General features: G+C 45.9%; 2 protein-coding genes across 2 annotated transcripts; both read left to right on the top strand.

Annotated features, from left to right (window-relative positions):
* Nucleotides 1-981: 981 nt before the first annotated feature.
* LOC115393388 (uncharacterized) lies at nucleotides 982-5,423 on the top strand. Its single transcript, XM_030098375.1, has 5 exons — nucleotides 982-1,055; nucleotides 2,597-3,079; nucleotides 3,238-3,438; nucleotides 3,539-3,668; nucleotides 4,622-5,423. The coding sequence occupies exons 2-5, from the start codon at nucleotides 2,794-2,796 to the stop codon at nucleotides 5,070-5,072; spliced, it is 1,068 nt and encodes a 355-aa protein (XP_029954235.1). The 5' UTR covers nucleotides 982-1,055; nucleotides 2,597-2,793; the 3' UTR covers nucleotides 5,073-5,423.
* An 857-nt stretch (nucleotides 5,424-6,280) lies between these two features.
* LOC115393676 (rap1 GTPase-GDP dissociation stimulator 1) lies at nucleotides 6,281-10,833 on the top strand. The gene is made up of 5 exons (XM_030098783.1): nucleotides 6,281-6,377; nucleotides 8,102-8,209; nucleotides 8,797-8,919; nucleotides 9,022-9,147; nucleotides 10,361-10,833. Exons 1-5 carry the CDS (start codon nucleotides 6,281-6,283, stop codon nucleotides 10,831-10,833), a joined length of 927 nt encoding a protein of 308 aa, XP_029954643.1.
* The last annotated feature ends 5,540 nt before the right edge of the window (nucleotides 10,834-16,373 follow it).

The following is a 16,373-nucleotide window of genomic DNA, read 5'->3' as shown; positions in this document are numbered from 1 at the left end:
TTTTTTTTAATTTGTACTCAAATAAATTTGAATGGGATATTTGAAATGTGGACGTCTTTTGTACAAAATAATTGGTGTGATTTTATGTTTGCTGCAGTTTTTATAGACAACACATCTGGAACCGAGGGGGTTAAAGGGACTTTCTGATTAGTTTGTTTTCTTTTCTTTCTTTCTTTTCTCTTTTTTTGGGGTTGGAGCTTAAAGCTCAATTTAAATCCAGATAAGGAAATGCACATTGTCTTCAAGTGGAAAAAGATGACCGTACGCCATCTAACGGCCAGTTTCCATAATTACAATACAGTAAATGAAGCGTGGATGTTTTACAATTAATATTTTGCTGTCACTCATTTTGAAAACACAAGTTTGGTGTGAAAGTTTTACTTATTTTAGTTCTCCTTTTTGTAAGTAAATTCCCTAAATCTGGAAGTTTTTCTTTTCGTGTATTGTGTGAGACAACATTTTAAACAACTATATTCATAAATCAATATGATTTATGAATTCTGACGTGGGAATACATGTTTGATAGAAATCTGGTTACAAAATATTGTCACACCAACAACATTTAATTCACTTTAAAACCGACTTTTATTATGGTCGTGCTAAAATTAATTAAATATTTCATATTATATTAACATATGCAACAATATCTAATAATTTTTTAATCAAATATATTAGTTTATTACATGCATACGATAATATCACAGTATGTAAATGTTTGTTTAATAGCTAAACGTGGCACCTATAAAATTTTAATTTAAAAAGAGAAGAAAAAAAGGCAAAAACTCGAAATATTGTAATCCGCCTCATACTCCGTGTCGGAAATCCCGCCTCGTCTTTTTGATCGACTTCCTCTTCATCCAATCAGGGAGTCGGGTTTTTTGATTGATGTCCAAAGGGACCAATAGGATTCTGCTATTCGGCTGTGGGCGGGCCGTTACTCTCAGCTGATTTGCAACCCGCCGCAGCCGGAGCAGAGAAGAAGGACGCCGTCGCTTCCTCCGCTCGCACCGTTCCAGGATCAGCGTCGCTTTCAGGGAGATTCCTGCCTCCGCTCGGTGAGTGGGACAGCCGCCGCGGCATCCCGGGTGCCGAGGTGAAAGTTACCGAGTGTCCCGGTGCAGGATGCCCGCTGTCCTCTTCGTTCAGGGCGCCGTTTCTCCAGCAGTTAAAAAAAAAAAAAACAGCAGCGGTTTGACGCGGCAGCCATGATGGATGTTCAGGATGATTCCATTTCTCTTCATATTCATATTCAAGCTCCTCCACGGGAAAACAACCGCTGTTTTTATTCATGAATTACGTCCACAGTTACGAAACTGGGTTAGCTCTTCGCTTTATTTTCTTCATTAAAATTTACAGTTTGCTCATTAGTGTTGCAGTGGACAGTCCACGCGCGTGTCCGCGCGTTCACGCGCACAAAACATAAATCCTCTCAGAAGTTTTCGTGAACAATGAATCCCAAAAAGCTCCCAGGAAACTTGTCCACAGTGTCCCTGCTGTTTTCTGTTCGCACATGCTTCATTCTGCAGCTCCAAACCCGCGCGCAATGCGCGTGGACGCCCTCTGCGTCGTGACGCACGGAGATGCACGTGGATCCCCTTGTGTCATCTACAGGCACGCACGCACGCACGCACACTCACTGACACAACACTTTTTCTGTTCAGTTCACCACGGGGGTCCCTGAGCATGACCTTTGACCCCTCTTCAGGGGCTCCACTGCTGAATCATGAGGATGTGTAAGCGGATAACACAAAATCTATATATGTAAATGAAATATACTGTTTACAGTGTTTCTGAATGGAAACTCTAGTATTACCTGGTCTGAGTTTGAAATAGTTTGACTCTACTTCAGTCTGTTATATTGAAAATCTTCCTTTAACAAATAGTTTCCTCTAGTTTTGGTTCCAGTTAACAGTAAAATCCTGAACTGTTTGGCTCCATTCATCTGCTTTACAATGTGTCTGCACATTTAAAACACAAGAAAATCACATTTCACACCCTTAAAGTACAAAATATTCATATTTATCCTCCCGCTTATTAGTCGTTTTATAATTACACATATCTTGTAATTTTTCTTTAGTCCAAAACTCTTAGAACTGAAGCCCATTTTATCATTTTAATTTGTCTTCATGACTCATGCATTGATTTGAGAAACTATTTTTTCTTAAATTAGAAAGTAAAACTGTTCAGAACTTTCTTCCCCTGAACATCAGACCTGTTAGCCTTCAGTCTACATGAAGTCACTCTGTAAAATTCTGAAATACGATTTTGTTGTTGGTTTTGTTTAGTTTTTTTCCATAGCTTGTTTGTAACTGTTGTTTTCTGTAGAGAAAGTTTGTGTTTTCAAGCAAAAATATTGAGATGACGCATCAAATCGGATTTGTTTCTAGAGTACTGTATTAAAATGTATTTTTGAGTGGATTGTGATGAAAATCAGGGTTTAAACTGCTAATAAATAAATAACTCAGGACAATTTTAGTCCCTTATAATTTCATTGAAGTTTAAAGGTCAAAATAAAATGTTGCATTTCACAGAATCCACTAGCTTTTCTCAGCTCATGTGTTGTTTTGAACTTAAAAACTTTTCCTTTTCTTCCCAGGATGAAACTCGGCGTCATTTAACAGGACAGAGAAAGTGAAAAGCTCTGACAGCTCTCATGTGGGAGCTTCTACCTGGACCACAGATGGCGTCGCTTTGCTCTTCTTCTGTCGGGTCGACCTTAACCACGACGGTTTGAGGGCGGAGGAGGGTCCTGTAACGTTCCATCTGATCGGTAAAGCCTCTGGAGCCTGCAGCATGGAGCCGTCCGCCGGCGTGGTGGGTCTGGACGCTCAGGGGAACATGGTGTTCACCGTGGTGAAGCCCGTCGTGGGGATCTTCCAGGGCGTGCACGCTCTGTCCGACCACGCCTCAGTTCTCCCTCCGGGACAGAGTCCGGCCCCGGCGGAGCACAGCCAGGCGGAGATGCAGCGTTCTGAACCGGCCCAGAGCAAGGCGGCGCCGGCGAGCTCGTCCGGCAGCCACATGCCGTTCGCAGAGGTGTCGTCGCTCCTGGATCCCAACATGAAGGGATCCAAGGCTCGTGAGTGTCTGGATGCTTTCAGTGTTTAAGACGTTTATTTGGGAGTTTTGCAGAAACATGAACACAGCATTGACAGCTTGACATTTCCATGAATAAAATAAACAAATCTGTGACCCGTCAAGTTAAGCAAAATGAACGAAACGATGCTCTGACTCCAGGGAAGTACCTCGTCGCGTACGATGAGATAAAGCGGCGGCTGCAGGCCCCGGAGAAGATGTCGCTGCGCTCGCTGGCGGCCTACACCCGGGTCAGCCGGGGCCCGGCCAGCAAGAAGGCCCTGCTGGAGTCGCTGGGCGTGCTGGGCCTCACGCCCAGCACCACCACCGCCGTGTCCTCGTCCTTCTCCAAGCTCACCGAAGGTGACGGCCGACCCCCTGGAGCAGAGTCTCGTCTCTCAGTTTCGTTTCTTTAGTTTTTTTTTGTTTTGTTTTGTTTTGTTTTGTTTTTCTGGACTTGCAGGCGACACCAGAGCGCTCTGTGACGACATGAAGGACTTCGCCCAGGATTACATCGACTACAGCAACATGGCCAAACAGCTCATCCCCGACTCCAACATGGTGCAGCACTGGTCCAAAATCATCGAGTCCAAGTAGGTTTCTCTGGGTCATGGTTTCTGTTGACCTGCACTGCAAAAAGTCAAACTCTGACCAAGTTTTTAGTGAAAATGTCTCATTTTACTTGATTTAAGATAAATTCACGTAAATATTATATTTCATCAAGATGAAAACAATTGATTTAAGATTAGTTCTCTGAAATCAAGACAATTTTCACTCATTGGTAGATTTTTTTTCCTTAAACTGATATACTTTTACTTTGAAATAAGTAAAAAAATCTGCCAATAGAACGAGTGAAAATTGTCTTGATTTCAGAGAACTTCTCTTCAATCAAGTCTTTTTATCTTGATGAAATATAATATTTTTGTGAATTTATCTTAAATAAAACGAGATATTTTCACTCAATAAGTTTAAAAACATTGGTGAGATTTAGAATTTTTGCAGTGTGTGAGATCCTCCGCAGAAGAACTACTGGTTTGAGCCAAAATAGACATTATAGCTATTTCAGCTCTTTTTTTTTTTTAATCATAGCATGAAAAGGTCTAGTGTGTAAATTAAATAAAAAAATCTGAATTATTTTGGCAATTCTGAAGGAAGTAAAGCCGTTAACTTCCTGATATTGGAATGAAATAATATTTTTTACAGCCATGATTGAGAGCATGTTGCTGAGTGTCTTCTACTAATAAATTTAATGACTATTCCAGTCAATATCCTGATTTGTTCAAAAGCAGTGTGCACAAAACCTGCAATAAAACTTTATTTTCAAAGAAATGCAGCCCTTTTATTCCATTATTACATTATTGGCTTCAGTTTTTACATTTTTAAAGGATGCTTTGAATGCTGCTTCAATCATTTCAAATGGCCTTTTTTATCAGTGTTCTGTTATTTTCTTTAACTTCTCCTGCGACTCCTTTTCGTGATGTTTCTGGCATTCATGTCCAGTCAGCTGTAGTTTAGTCCCCGGTCTGAGACCTGCTCTGTGTCTCAGGAATCACCTGGAGGACATGAGGAAGTGCTTCCGGGACCCGGCCAACAGCGGCGCCTTCGACAGCGTGACGCACGGCCTCGGCCTGGGCATGCTGGACGTGGCGCTGGACATGGTCGTCGCGGTGATCGAGCAGCAGATCCGCATCCTGTCGGGCGCGGCGGCGGCGGCGGACCCCGCCGACTCCGGCCCGCCGGCGCGGCGCGTCCGCCGGCGCCACCGCAGGGCCCGGCCGGCGGACGGCGAGACGAGCCAGAGGGCCGGCGAGGGCGTCGCCGCGCCGGGGAGGCTCGTCTGCAAAGGCAAGAGCAGAGCGAGAGCCGGGAAGGCGGCGAGGCGGGAGGCCGGCGGCGCCGGGGCGGGGCGGAGCCAGGCCGACAGCAACGTCCTCACCCTGGTCTCCGTGGGATACGAGGCCGTTTCAGGAGGGCTGAACGTAGAAGGAAGCGTCTGATCCGAGTCCGGAAGACTCCGCGTCAAACCCAAACCCAGCAGATCGTAGACTTTGGTAACAGATTTTCATATTTCACCAGAATCTCTCCTGGAGATGAAGCATGACCGCAGGGGGACGTTAGTGTTTCCACTCTGTCGGACGGCGCAGGACAGAAACCTTCTGCTCAGACGACGTTCAGAGAACTCCAGATGAACGGCGCCGCTCTTCTCTCACAGCCTTTCAGGACAGAACGTCTCTCTGATGGAACGTCCAGCTGGAAACAGCTGATTTCTTCTCCTCTGAAAAACAAATTCCTCTCTTTCGTTGTTTTTATTGTGCGACTGGACTCGTTTACATTGAGTCTGAATTAAACTCCCTGTTATTTGCTCTCATTTCATGATGTTATTGAACACATTTAATTGTAAATGTGAAGCATGAAAACGACTCAGTGTCTGGCAGTGCAGAAGAGATGAAACCACAGAGATGTGTTCCGGCTTCAGCTGAACCGCAGATACCTGCATCAATATAAACCACGCCCACAGACTCGGAGCCGTATGGAGTGTAAAGCCTAACCAGAGCCACATGGTGGTGCAGTGGTTTGCTCTGTTGCCTCACAGTAATATAAACGGCACGGTTTGGTTTCGTCTCTCCGGTGTTCGTGTGTGGGGTTTGAATGAAAACTGTCAGCCGGGATCGTCTCCAGGGACTCGTAGATCCATTTCTATCGCGGGACGGATGATTCTGTAGCATCACGTCAAACCTCGGGCTGAAATCCGGTTCAATGAGAGAAAAACCGTCTGGTGGCGAAGCGCCAGGTTCCCACCTGGAGAGGTTTTCGTTTTTACTCCCACCTTCAGGCACCTGAAAGGCATTGTGGGGGATTTTAAGTCTGCAGGAATTCACTCAGCAGAGCTGCCAAGTGCTAATGCCTTAACAGTGACCACACACACACACACACACACACACACACACGCAGGAGTAGAGCAGCTTTAGGAGGGATTTGCTGTGTATTAACCCTGAGAGGGAGCACAGATCCAGCTGGAGAGGCTGAGGAGGCCCGGAGGAGGACTCATGAGTCTTCTCCAGGCGGAGCTGGAAGGAGGCGTCCTCTGAGGCGCGGGAGTCCCGGGGACGGGTGGAGGGCGGTGAGACGGTCCGCGTCGTGCCGAGATGTCGGCCTGAGAGGCTTCTCCACCTGCGGCGGCGAGGAGACGGCCGGGCGGGCCGGCATGGGGCACCCCAACGTGCCCCCGGCGCACAAGTACAGCCGATCCCAGCGGGACAAGCCCCGAGGCGGCCAGCTGCAGCCCTACAACCCCCCCAACGGTGAGTGGGCCGCCGCCGCCCGCCGATTCACGGCAGCAGCGTCCGCTTCTGTGGACGTGAGACGGTTGAATCGGCCACGTTTCCAGCCACGCGCCGCTCGTGACGGGCTTAATGGGATCAGTCAAAGGTTAAACGCTTTGTCCCAAAACACCTCTATTGTACTTTCTGATGTTTACAAGACGAAAGGAGACTCAAGCCCCTCTTTTCATTAGTGAAAGCCGACTGAGGATAAAGTAAATTGTGGAAAATGTCACATTATTCAAACTATAATTTCTTCGAATTTGTATTTTGTGAATGTGATCATTTCTAGTTTGATCGATTGCACCTAAAAGAGGAAAAAAAACAACTTGTATGGAAGCTGGAGGTTTTTTATTTGTTATTTTCACATTTCTGTTTCTACCTGAAAACTAAAGTCCAGCCAAATTCACTTTCTGACACTGATGATACAAGTTGATATTGTAAATAACCATTTAGTATGTGTGTGTGTGTGTGTGTGTGTGTGTGTGTGTGTGTGTGTGTGTGTGTGTGTGTGTGTGTGTGTGTGTGTGTGTGTGTGTGTGTGTGTGTGTGTGTGTGTGTGTGTACAGCTATATGTTGTGAGGGCCTTTTGTGAGGACAATGGGTTTTTAACCTTACAAGTGAGGACAATTTGTGGAAAGTGAGGACATTTTTGCCGATCCTCACTATTCGACACACCTTTTTTGGCCTTTTTGCGGTTCAGACTAGTTTTTACAAATGGTTACAATTAGGTTTAGGTCAGGTTGAGGGTCTGGGTCAGGGTTAGGCATTAATTTTTGATGGTTAGAGTGAGGAGCTAGGAAATGCATTATGTCAATGAGTGTCCTCACAACATATAGCTGTACAAACGTGTGTGTGTGTGTGTGTGTGTGTGTGTGTGTGTGTGTGTTTTCTTGTATTTCTATCCTTGTCGGGGCCAAATGTCCCCACAAGGATAGCAAAACGTGGAACGACGTGCCTTGTGGGGACCTTTTTCCGGTCCTAAGTAGGAGAAACAGCGTTTTCTTGACCATGTTGTTGTTACTGAAAAAAGTAAAAGTGCAAAAACATTTCTTTAGGGTTAGGCTTTGTTGTGGTGTGGGTTAGGGTTAGGGTAAGGGTCAGGGTTAGGGGCTAGACATGAATGGGAGTCAATGGAAAGTCCCCACAAGGATAGAAATACAAGACTGTGTGTGTGTGTGTGTGTGTGTGTGTGTGTGTGTGTGTGTGTGTGTGTGTGTGTGTGTGTGTGTCCACGTCTACACAGACCATTGAAATTACACATTGTGTCATGCAAATACGAACTTTGACACACATACAAATCTCTTTACTCACAATTACAGGTACTGAGGAACAATACACACACACACACACACACACACACACACACACACACACACACACTTATCAATATGCTCACACTCATCAAGATTTGCACATCAGTTATTTGTGCAAAACTTATTTAGTTACTTTTCCAGTCGTGTGGATTCTGCGGTTTAATGGATTTTTCAGATGTCTGTCTTTCTGTGTGGAGTTTGCATGTGCTCCCTGTGTGTCTGTCCCTGAACATGCTGTGAGGTCAACAGGAGACCTTAAATGGCCCCTGGCTGAGCAGCGCTGTGATTTGCTCGTCCTTTCGAGCAGCAGCAGTGTTGAATGTCTCCATTTCCACTTCCTGTTCACGTTCCCTCCCTCACCGGAGCTCCTCTCCTGCTGTTTCCCTGCAGACAGCTTGAACAACGCCCTGGGAGCGATCCGGGTTCTGGGTCTGGAGCTGCTGGAGGACGAGCTCAGACCTCACCTGAACACGGTGCTGAGCAACATCAGGGAGAAGAGTGAGTCCTGCAGCTCTCACCGCCTGGACACACATTCAGACGGTGTTTCACCCGGACAGCAGCTTTCTGATCGCCGTTCCTCATGTGGGCCGGATCAGTAAAATACTGACACAATAACCTTCACACTGTCTTTGCAGTGGCGCAGAATATGTGGCGAAAATGTCATTATTTACACAAAACCAAACAATACCGACTGAAAATGAGGACGGTCTCAACGTGAAGTCGATTTTAATGAAACGATCTACTGCGAAATAAAGTGAAAAGTACAAAAACAAACTTCTCCTGTGACTGTGGCATTCAGGATGTTTTTTATTACTGAGGTACTGTTTTATCTGCCAGAGGACGTTGTTAACTGTTAATATTCAGAGCATCTTGTTCTTGTTGTGGTCCCACTAGAAAAACAAACAACAGCGCCCACTACTGGCTCAACTACATCGATTTCAGCGTTTCTGTTTGAACAGACGTCATTTTCAGAATGCTTTTTGGGTCAGCGCGAAACTTTTCATTCAGGCAGAAACGAAGCATTGTAAATTGAAACACTGTGAAGCAGGCGGCGTGCACGTCGATGTAATTCCATCTGTGTCCAGATAAAGGCGCTGCCGAGCAGGTCGTCATCAGTGGAATCCTGCCGATCCTCTCCGTGTCTCTGAGGAGCCGCGGGCGTCTCACCGTGCTCACCGCCAAGCTCGTGGCTGAACTGGCCAAAGAGTGTAAGATACTATCTTTACGTTTACGCACAGTTTTTTTTTTTTTTACTTGATTCTCCTTAAGTTTGATGTGATCCTGAAGGTTTTGTGTTCCATGATTCCCAGCCGTGGTCCGGAAAGGGTTCGGCGACGCCGGCTTGGTCACGGCTCTGCTGTCGGTGCTGACCAGCAGAGACCAGGAGCTGCTGATTCACGCCGCCAGGGCCATCTCGCGCCTGTCCTACGACAGCTGTAAGTCCACTGGAGGCCTCAGCATCCCACCCGGCCCCAGGCGTAGCCTACCTGAACTCACAGAAGTGGTAAAAGTGAAGCAGAAATTCACAAAACAAACATAAATACACAAAAAAATTAAAAAAAAAAAAAAAGGTGTAAGAAAAAAGTAAAACTAATGTTTGGGTAAACCAGAGATGCGGTCACAGCCTTTCTCTGAGGTAATCTGTGAAAATCGCAAAGCTATATTAAGCAAACTATAGTTAAGATGATAATCTGTGACCTTCTGCAATAAGGAGCTCAGACTGTCGCCGTGTTTCACTGTAATGTTGTTTACTACGAAGGAAAAGGCGATGTTTTTTTTTAATTGGAAATTAGTTGGCAGGTGACTTAGTTCTAATTCCGATCCTCTCTGGAGAACCGGTCCTGAGAAGAACGAATTCTGGACTCATACAGACTTTTAAGTGGACTTATACTGATGGATCATCAAACTAACCAGAAAAATGTCATTAGTGCCGTCAAATCCTTCCATCAGCCACACCTTCATCTCTTCATAGTGTCAGTTAATACATCTGTCCATCCATCCACCCATCCATCCATCCACCCATCCATCCATCCACCCATCCATTCATCCACCCATCCATTCATCCACCCATTGATTAATCCATACAACTGTCATTCATCCATTTATTCATCCATTCATCTGTCCGTCCATCCATCCATTCATCCATCATCCATCTATTAATCTACCCATCCATCCATTAATCCATCCAACTATCCATCCATTTATTGGTCCATTCATCCGTCCGGCAATCCTTCATCATCAGTCCATTTATTGATTCATTCATTCATCCATTCATCCGTCTATCAGTCAATCCATTATCCATTCATTCATTGATCCATTCATCCATCCATCCATCCATCCAGCCATTCCTCAGTCCATCATCCATCCATTATTTGTCCATCCATCCATCCATCCCTTCATCATCCATTCATTCGTTCATCAATCCATTCATCCAAGCATCAGTCCATCCATCATCCGTTCTTCTATAGATCCATTCATCCATCCATCCATCCATCCATCCCTTCATCCATCCTTCCATGCTCGACAGCGTTTGTTAGATTCTGAGAGCCGCTCTGTCCTCTCTCTGTCCTCTCTCTGTCCTCTCTCTGTCCTCTCTCTGTCCTCTCTCTGTCCTCTCTCTGTCCTCTCTGTCCTCTCTCTGTCCTCCAGCGAAGCAGCAGGAGCTGCTGCTCCGCCGGGGGGCGGTCCCCCGCCTCGTCGCCATCCTGCTGCGCTTCCCGGACGGCGCCGAGCTGGAGGAGGCGTGCCTCCAGGCCCTCTGCAACCTGAGCGGCGTGGCGGTGTCGGAGGAGGCGGGGCTGGCGTGGGAGCGCGGGGCGTCGGTGAGGCCGGGGGAGGCGGTGTTCCACGGCGTCTCGCCTCACACCTGCGGCTTCGCCTCCTCCGTCATCCTGCTGAGGGCGTCCCAGTTCGGGCCCGGTCAGTACGCCGTCAACATCGAGGTGTTCCAGCGCTGCTCCTCCTCCTTCTGGAGCCTCCACGGGAACCGGCGCACGGCCGGCTGCTTCCCCTTCTCCGGCTGGGGCGGCTGGCCCAACCTCTACAAACTGATGAAGTTCTCCACCAAGAGCGGCCCGAGATCCCGGAGCCTGAAGATCCGCGTCTTTCACACGCTGCTCTGACGGCCGAACACACGGCGGCCTGGACAAAGCGGAGTATAAAACCTTCATGGGATTACAATGGCTTCTCTAATCAACTCTGCAGCTCTAAATAGGATCAGCAGCAGAAGCTTTTTCACACACCACCGACCCGGACATGCACACTCCCACCCTTCAACTGCTCACGCTCTAATTATCATCTCCAAGCTGAAAACAGGCGTTGCTATGTAGATTTGCTGGCCTTAAGACGGTAAAATTCTCCAGTCAGACTAAAATCCATTGCCTGAAATACTTATCAAACCTGTTCACTGTATTTTACTGCACTTCTACGTCTGGTGAGAATGTTTCTGATTGGTTTGATCGCCCGGTGTGTCCAGCGTGGAAAAGACCAAGAAGCTGCGCTGTTCCTCCGAGCTGCTCCGTGGCCCGTTTACAGTGTTTTCAAGTGAAAACGCAGAACTTCCATTGTGCTCTGAGCGTCGATAACGGCGCTCAGAGCTGTCTGAGATCGGCTGCCAAGGTGGAGAAAGGAAACGCTTCGACGCCGTCGTCGTATAAACGAGGGGGAACGCAACTTTCTGAAAACGCTCAGCCTTCATCTCCATGGAGACGGTGGAAACGCTGCTGTTGAGCCTGAGCTCCACACAGTGGCTGCTGCTGTTTATACTGTGCATGTGTGCGGTTTCCTACATAAACAGCCAACAGCACCCACTAGTGGCACAACATTACAACTACACTCTTTTCAGCATTTCTCCTGTTTCCATGTGAACGAACAGCGTTTTCAAAACGTTGCCGTGTAAACGTAAAACTTTTCACTTGAAACGGTTTAAAACTAAATTGTTAAGACACTGAAAAAGCACAGAGTGGGTGAAACACGGCGGTTTATGTTCAGCAGTGTGGCGTCTCCGTGAGGGACATGGCAGGTCAAAGGTCATGGAAAAGCTGCATTGTGGCACCGAATGTCCGGTTTTAGTAACTCGTAAACAGCTGCTGCCAAAACCCGAGTCCTCAGCCGGGAGCTAAACCCGGAGCCGTGCTTCCAGCCTGACAGGTGAGAGGTGTTCGCCCTGAAGCCGGCGTCAGCTTGACACCTCTTTAATCTGTCTGATCCTCACAAACACACAAAGCATCGGAGTCCAGTTACTATAATTACACCTGTTTTACTCTTCCTCACACCTGGTGACAATCTGCGTGCACTCACACCTCTCAGCGTAAAATGATGTCTCTTTAATAGTAATTAAAACGGTTTTACTTCTTCATCCTGAAACAGGCTGTAAAATAAACGCATTGAGTCCCATAAATGATAGGCTGTTTGAAATAGCTGAGTTTTCATTTTTGATTTGTTCACAAGTGCATTAGATCACTTTGAATTGCCATTTCAGACACTGCAAACTGCTCCTTTCTGCAGTTCGTCTTTCCGTGGTGAATAAGCTGAATTCAGATGGACCCTGTAACTCATGGGTTTCTCAGCCACTCTGAAAACAACCAGGCCCTTTGCAGTACTGCAGATCTTTGGACTGTGTCTGTCATTTACCAGGAATCATTGTTTACACTGAATTTGTGCACATTTGGATTTTAATATTCTGTATTTTTCCACAATACTTTATTAAAAGACAGAGATAAGAAATATTTCACTGTGGTGCAGATTCTATATTCTGGCGTGGACTTGTGAAGTGTGTTTGCTCCAAACCACAGGATCGGTGACGTGCTGAGGGACCAGAAACGATGCCTGCTGGGAAACCCTGGAAACCCCCCTGATCTGCTCCGAGCCCTGAGGCTGCACTGGGATTAGTGACACACTTCAGGGCTTTGAAAAGGCTTCAGGGGAAATGTGTGTGGCGACGACACACAATGGTGGACATGGAGATGAACCGTTTCCTCCCACAGTCCAGAAACATGCACAAGTGTGTGTGTGTGTGTGTGTGTGTAAGCTGCAGCACACTGTGGTCAGAAATGTGGCCTCATAATGAGACTGACTTCTTTCAAGTCCGGCTTCTGTTCAGGAGTTTGCATGTTCTCCCTGTGCATGTGTCGGCTCTGGTTTTTTTCTCCCACTCAAAAAACAAACGAGCCATGCACAGCCCTGTCCTGTTGGAGCTGCTGCAGCACCTGATGGCAATGAGCGGCTGATTGTTGAGCTTGATGACCACATGAGCTTCAGGGGTGTTGAAGCATTTGAAGCAGGGCTGCAGGTCACTGAACTAGTGAATGGTTTGTTTTTGGTTACAGTTCAGTTCAGGTTTATTTCTGAACCAAAAACAGCACAGTCATTTCAAGACAGCTTTTCAGAGAAAAACTCAGATGTGGAGATTTTCTGCTTTCCCGGTTGGAGTCAGGAGACAGAAGGAGAAATGGAGAATAGGCAGGCTTTTTTCTACTTAATATATCAATAGCTTGAAGGTGTAACCTCTTCTTATAGTGACCTGGAATCATCTCCAGTCATTTGGGTTATTAAAAAAAAAAAAAAAAAAAATGCATGTAAGCAGCCTGAAGCTGCCACGTGCAGCAGTAACCACAGTTGACCACCAGAGGGCAGACACGAGCTTTGCAGGAAGCTTCACCCTCATTGCTCAGCGCGCAAATCAGATAAATGAAGCCAGTTGGTCTCTTTCAGGGACCAAACCTACTCAGGACCCCGAGAGCAGATCTGAGGGGCTTTGCTGAGAACTCCACACAGATTCAACGGCTCGGCGTTCCCACAATGCTCTGGGAGCAGTTTGCATGTTAAATCGAGCTCTTGACCTTTGACTGTAAATCTGTTAAATGCAAACGCCAACACAAAGACAGACACAGGCGATTCCCCGCTCATCAGTTCTCCGCTCCTCCGCTTCATCTAATTACCCCTCTGATTGGCTCCATCCCGCCTCCGGCGTCCAAACGAAGGGGGGGCGTCAGCTGATCAATCTTAACTTTATTACTCTGGGAACCACTTAAATATTTGATGTGAGATGAGATTAGACTTCGGAATTATTTACAAGTAGACAAGAGGTGTGAACACCTTTTTCTGACTGTCCTCTGGTGGAAATCAGGTTCACTGAGGACTGGTTACAGAAGAAAACGAACTCGGGCATCTTCACCTCATAATGCGCTCGCAGACGAACTCCTGGAAGGGGCTTTGACCTTTGAACTGACCTGACAGGGTCTTCATTAAACAGGCAATTAATTAAAGAACGCTCTATTTGTATTTTCGAATCAGAAAGGTTAAGTGTTTATCTGGCAACGTTGTAAAAATGATCATTTCCTCAGAAAAGGCAGGAAAGCCTCCAGTGGGTGCTGCTGATGTAAACAAAGCGTGTTGGCGGCCATTTTTTTTTCTCTTTCTTTCTCGGTTAACTTTGATGCTACAGCTTTGAAAATGTCCTCACTGCTCTGTTCTTTTCATCATATCCATTTCTTCTCAAACTCCTGTTTTTTTTTTTTGTTTTTTTTTTCTCAAACTCCCGTTAAACAAATCGTCATATGAATCGAACCGCGAGCCGCCATCTTGGAATATTGCGTCATGGCGACGGACGAGCGGCGCAGAGCGACCAGAATAAAGACACGCCTGATTTATATATAAATCCGCTCCTGAAGGAAAATAAACCGTCCAGTTTAATTCAGTTTTCAGGTGTTTTAGTGGTCATTTTAGAGCGGAATTAACCTTTATTCTGATTAAAGAGGAATAAAAAGTCCCATGAAAACACGCCGACTGTTTAAATCACAATCACATTTTTCCATTTTCACTTGAGCAGGTCGTGCAGGAGCCTCAGTCAACAGGCTGTTTTCAAAGCTTTTCTGCTGGCAGCACTTTGCAACTTGCATAATGGGCTGAAAGAAATAAAGAATTCTGGGAGTATTTTTCCTTTCAGATGTTAAAGGAGTCTTGGAGGCTGCTCGTTTGAACTTAAAACACTGGAAAGAGCTGTAAACAGCTTTTTTTCAAAGACTGCTTACTGGATGTTTTTGAGAAATTGGACGAGAGGCACAAACTTGGTTTTAATTAACATCAAAATAAGGAGCAAATATTAACGTTAGCTGGTGGATTCAGACCGACTTCAGCATAAAGGGGCGAAGGGTCTGAGGGGCTGTTTTCTCTCAGCGGGGGGTAAACCCGGCTCTCCATGCCCCTGGCCAGCTTTAGTAATGTGGAGAACATCCACCTCCATTTTCAGCCCATTAAAACAGCAGAGGAGGTGATTTTTCTCTGATTTGAAATCACTGTTACAGTAAGAAGCGGTTTGGAGGTTCGCGTTGCCAGATTTGGATTATCGATAAAAACCTTGGAAAAATTAATAAGTAAAAGGATTAGGAGTGCTTTTTACAACAATATTATACAAGATCATTTTAATCTTATGGCAAAAAGAAAAAAGGTCTGAGGCTGATTTCGAATATTTTTTGATAGTTGAGATTTGCTTTTCAAGAAAATGTAGTTTAAAAAAAAAACTGGATCTTTATTCATACAGATAATTTTGTTGAGACACAAGTTTTCATTTCCAATGAGACTAACTTTTGTTTGCATATAAAGAATTTAAACTTGTGCTTCTTTTCCGTGTGGAGTTTGCATGTTCTTCAGGAGGCTCTGACAATGGATGGATGGCTATATCATGTAACACGAGCTAACATGCTACATTTGGCTCATCCTGCGCAGGTTTGCTACGAAGCTTCACATTTATTTTCCTGACTGATGCCGTCTCAGACGCATGAAGTGTTTCCTCTGCAGCTCTGAAGAAGCTGCATATATGACTTTTAATATAAAACTCATCAATAATGCATGATGAGTTTTGCATTCTGTGCCCTCAAACCCAGATAACGCCGCTGCTTTTTATTGCTTGTCTTTGCAAATGAGTCATTTAAACTTTAATCCCCTTGTTTTCTGCAGAAAACACCCGGGTGTAATTGTACGATTTCACTCCGCCGTCTAATTACCGCCTTTGTCGTTGCCTGGGTTATTCTTAGCCTGTAGTATCCTTCAGCGACAGACAGCAGTCGCACACATTGTTCACTCGCAGCACGTTTACTCACTCGATACGGACGAACGAATGGCAGATTATAACGCCCTGGCTGAAACTCATCATAATACAATAACTTAACACAGGTAGACGAGCTGTATTTGAACACTGGAGGAGGCTTTCAGCTTTTTCTTAGCAGGTTATTGAGTTTATTCATATATTTTTTGCATTATTTGGACACTTGGGGGTGGTAATTAGACCCAGTCGCTCATGCCGAAGGAAACGGTGGCAGGAAGAGGAAGTTAGAACTGGAAATGCAGTAACGGCAGTAATCAGGGACATTGAATAAGTGCCGTTACGGTGAAGTGAGAATCGAATCAGGCGAGATCCAACTCGTACCATCCAAACGTGGGATTCTCTTCTTCTCCGCCTCTCTGGAGGACTGGATTCTCACCTCGGGTCCTCCGTGACGAGGTGATGACAATCCTCGTCAGCAGACTCAGGATTAGCATCGTCTGGCCTTCTGTTGAGGTGAAGTGTTTCCTGTGAGAGAGATATCTGAACGCTTTACTCACCCAGTCGCAGCTGACGCATCGGTTTGCCTCAGTTAAGCAACAGAACGGGGTCCGGTTTAGT

This window comes from Salarias fasciatus, chromosome 8 (assembly GCF_902148845.1).
Source record: "Salarias fasciatus chromosome 8, fSalaFa1.1, whole genome shotgun sequence".
NCBI classification, from domain to species: Eukaryota; Metazoa; Chordata; class Actinopteri; order Blenniiformes; family Blenniidae; genus Salarias; species Salarias fasciatus.
The sequence above is the reverse complement of the archived record's forward strand: the minus strand, read 5'-3'. Positions and strand labels throughout refer to the sequence as shown.

What these genes read in the sequence shown, in the direction of transcription:
- LOC115393388 (XM_030098375.1), top strand. Translation starts at nt 2,794, where the DNA reads ATGGAGCCGTCCGCCGGCGTGGTGGGTCTGGACGCTCAGGGGAACATG. An exon ending in CATGAAGGGATCCAAGGCTC is followed by an intron (nt 3,080 to 3,237) that starts GTGAGTGTCTGG and finishes CTCTGACTCCAG; the next exon opens with GGAAGTACCTCGTCGCGTAC. An exon ending in CTTCTCCAAGCTCACCGAAG is followed by an intron (nt 3,439 to 3,538) that starts GTGACGGCCGAC and finishes CTGGACTTGCAG; the next exon opens with GCGACACCAGAGCGCTCTGT.
- LOC115393676 (XM_030098783.1), top strand. Translation starts at nt 6,281, where the DNA reads ATGGGGCACCCCAACGTGCCCCCGGCGCACAAGTACAGCCGATCCCAG. An exon ending in GGCTGAACTGGCCAAAGAGT is followed by an intron (nt 8,920 to 9,021) that starts GTAAGATACTAT and finishes CATGATTCCCAG; the next exon opens with CCGTGGTCCGGAAAGGGTTC. An exon ending in GCGCCTGTCCTACGACAGCT is followed by an intron (nt 9,148 to 10,360) that starts GTAAGTCCACTG and finishes TCTGTCCTCCAG; the next exon opens with CGAAGCAGCAGGAGCTGCTG.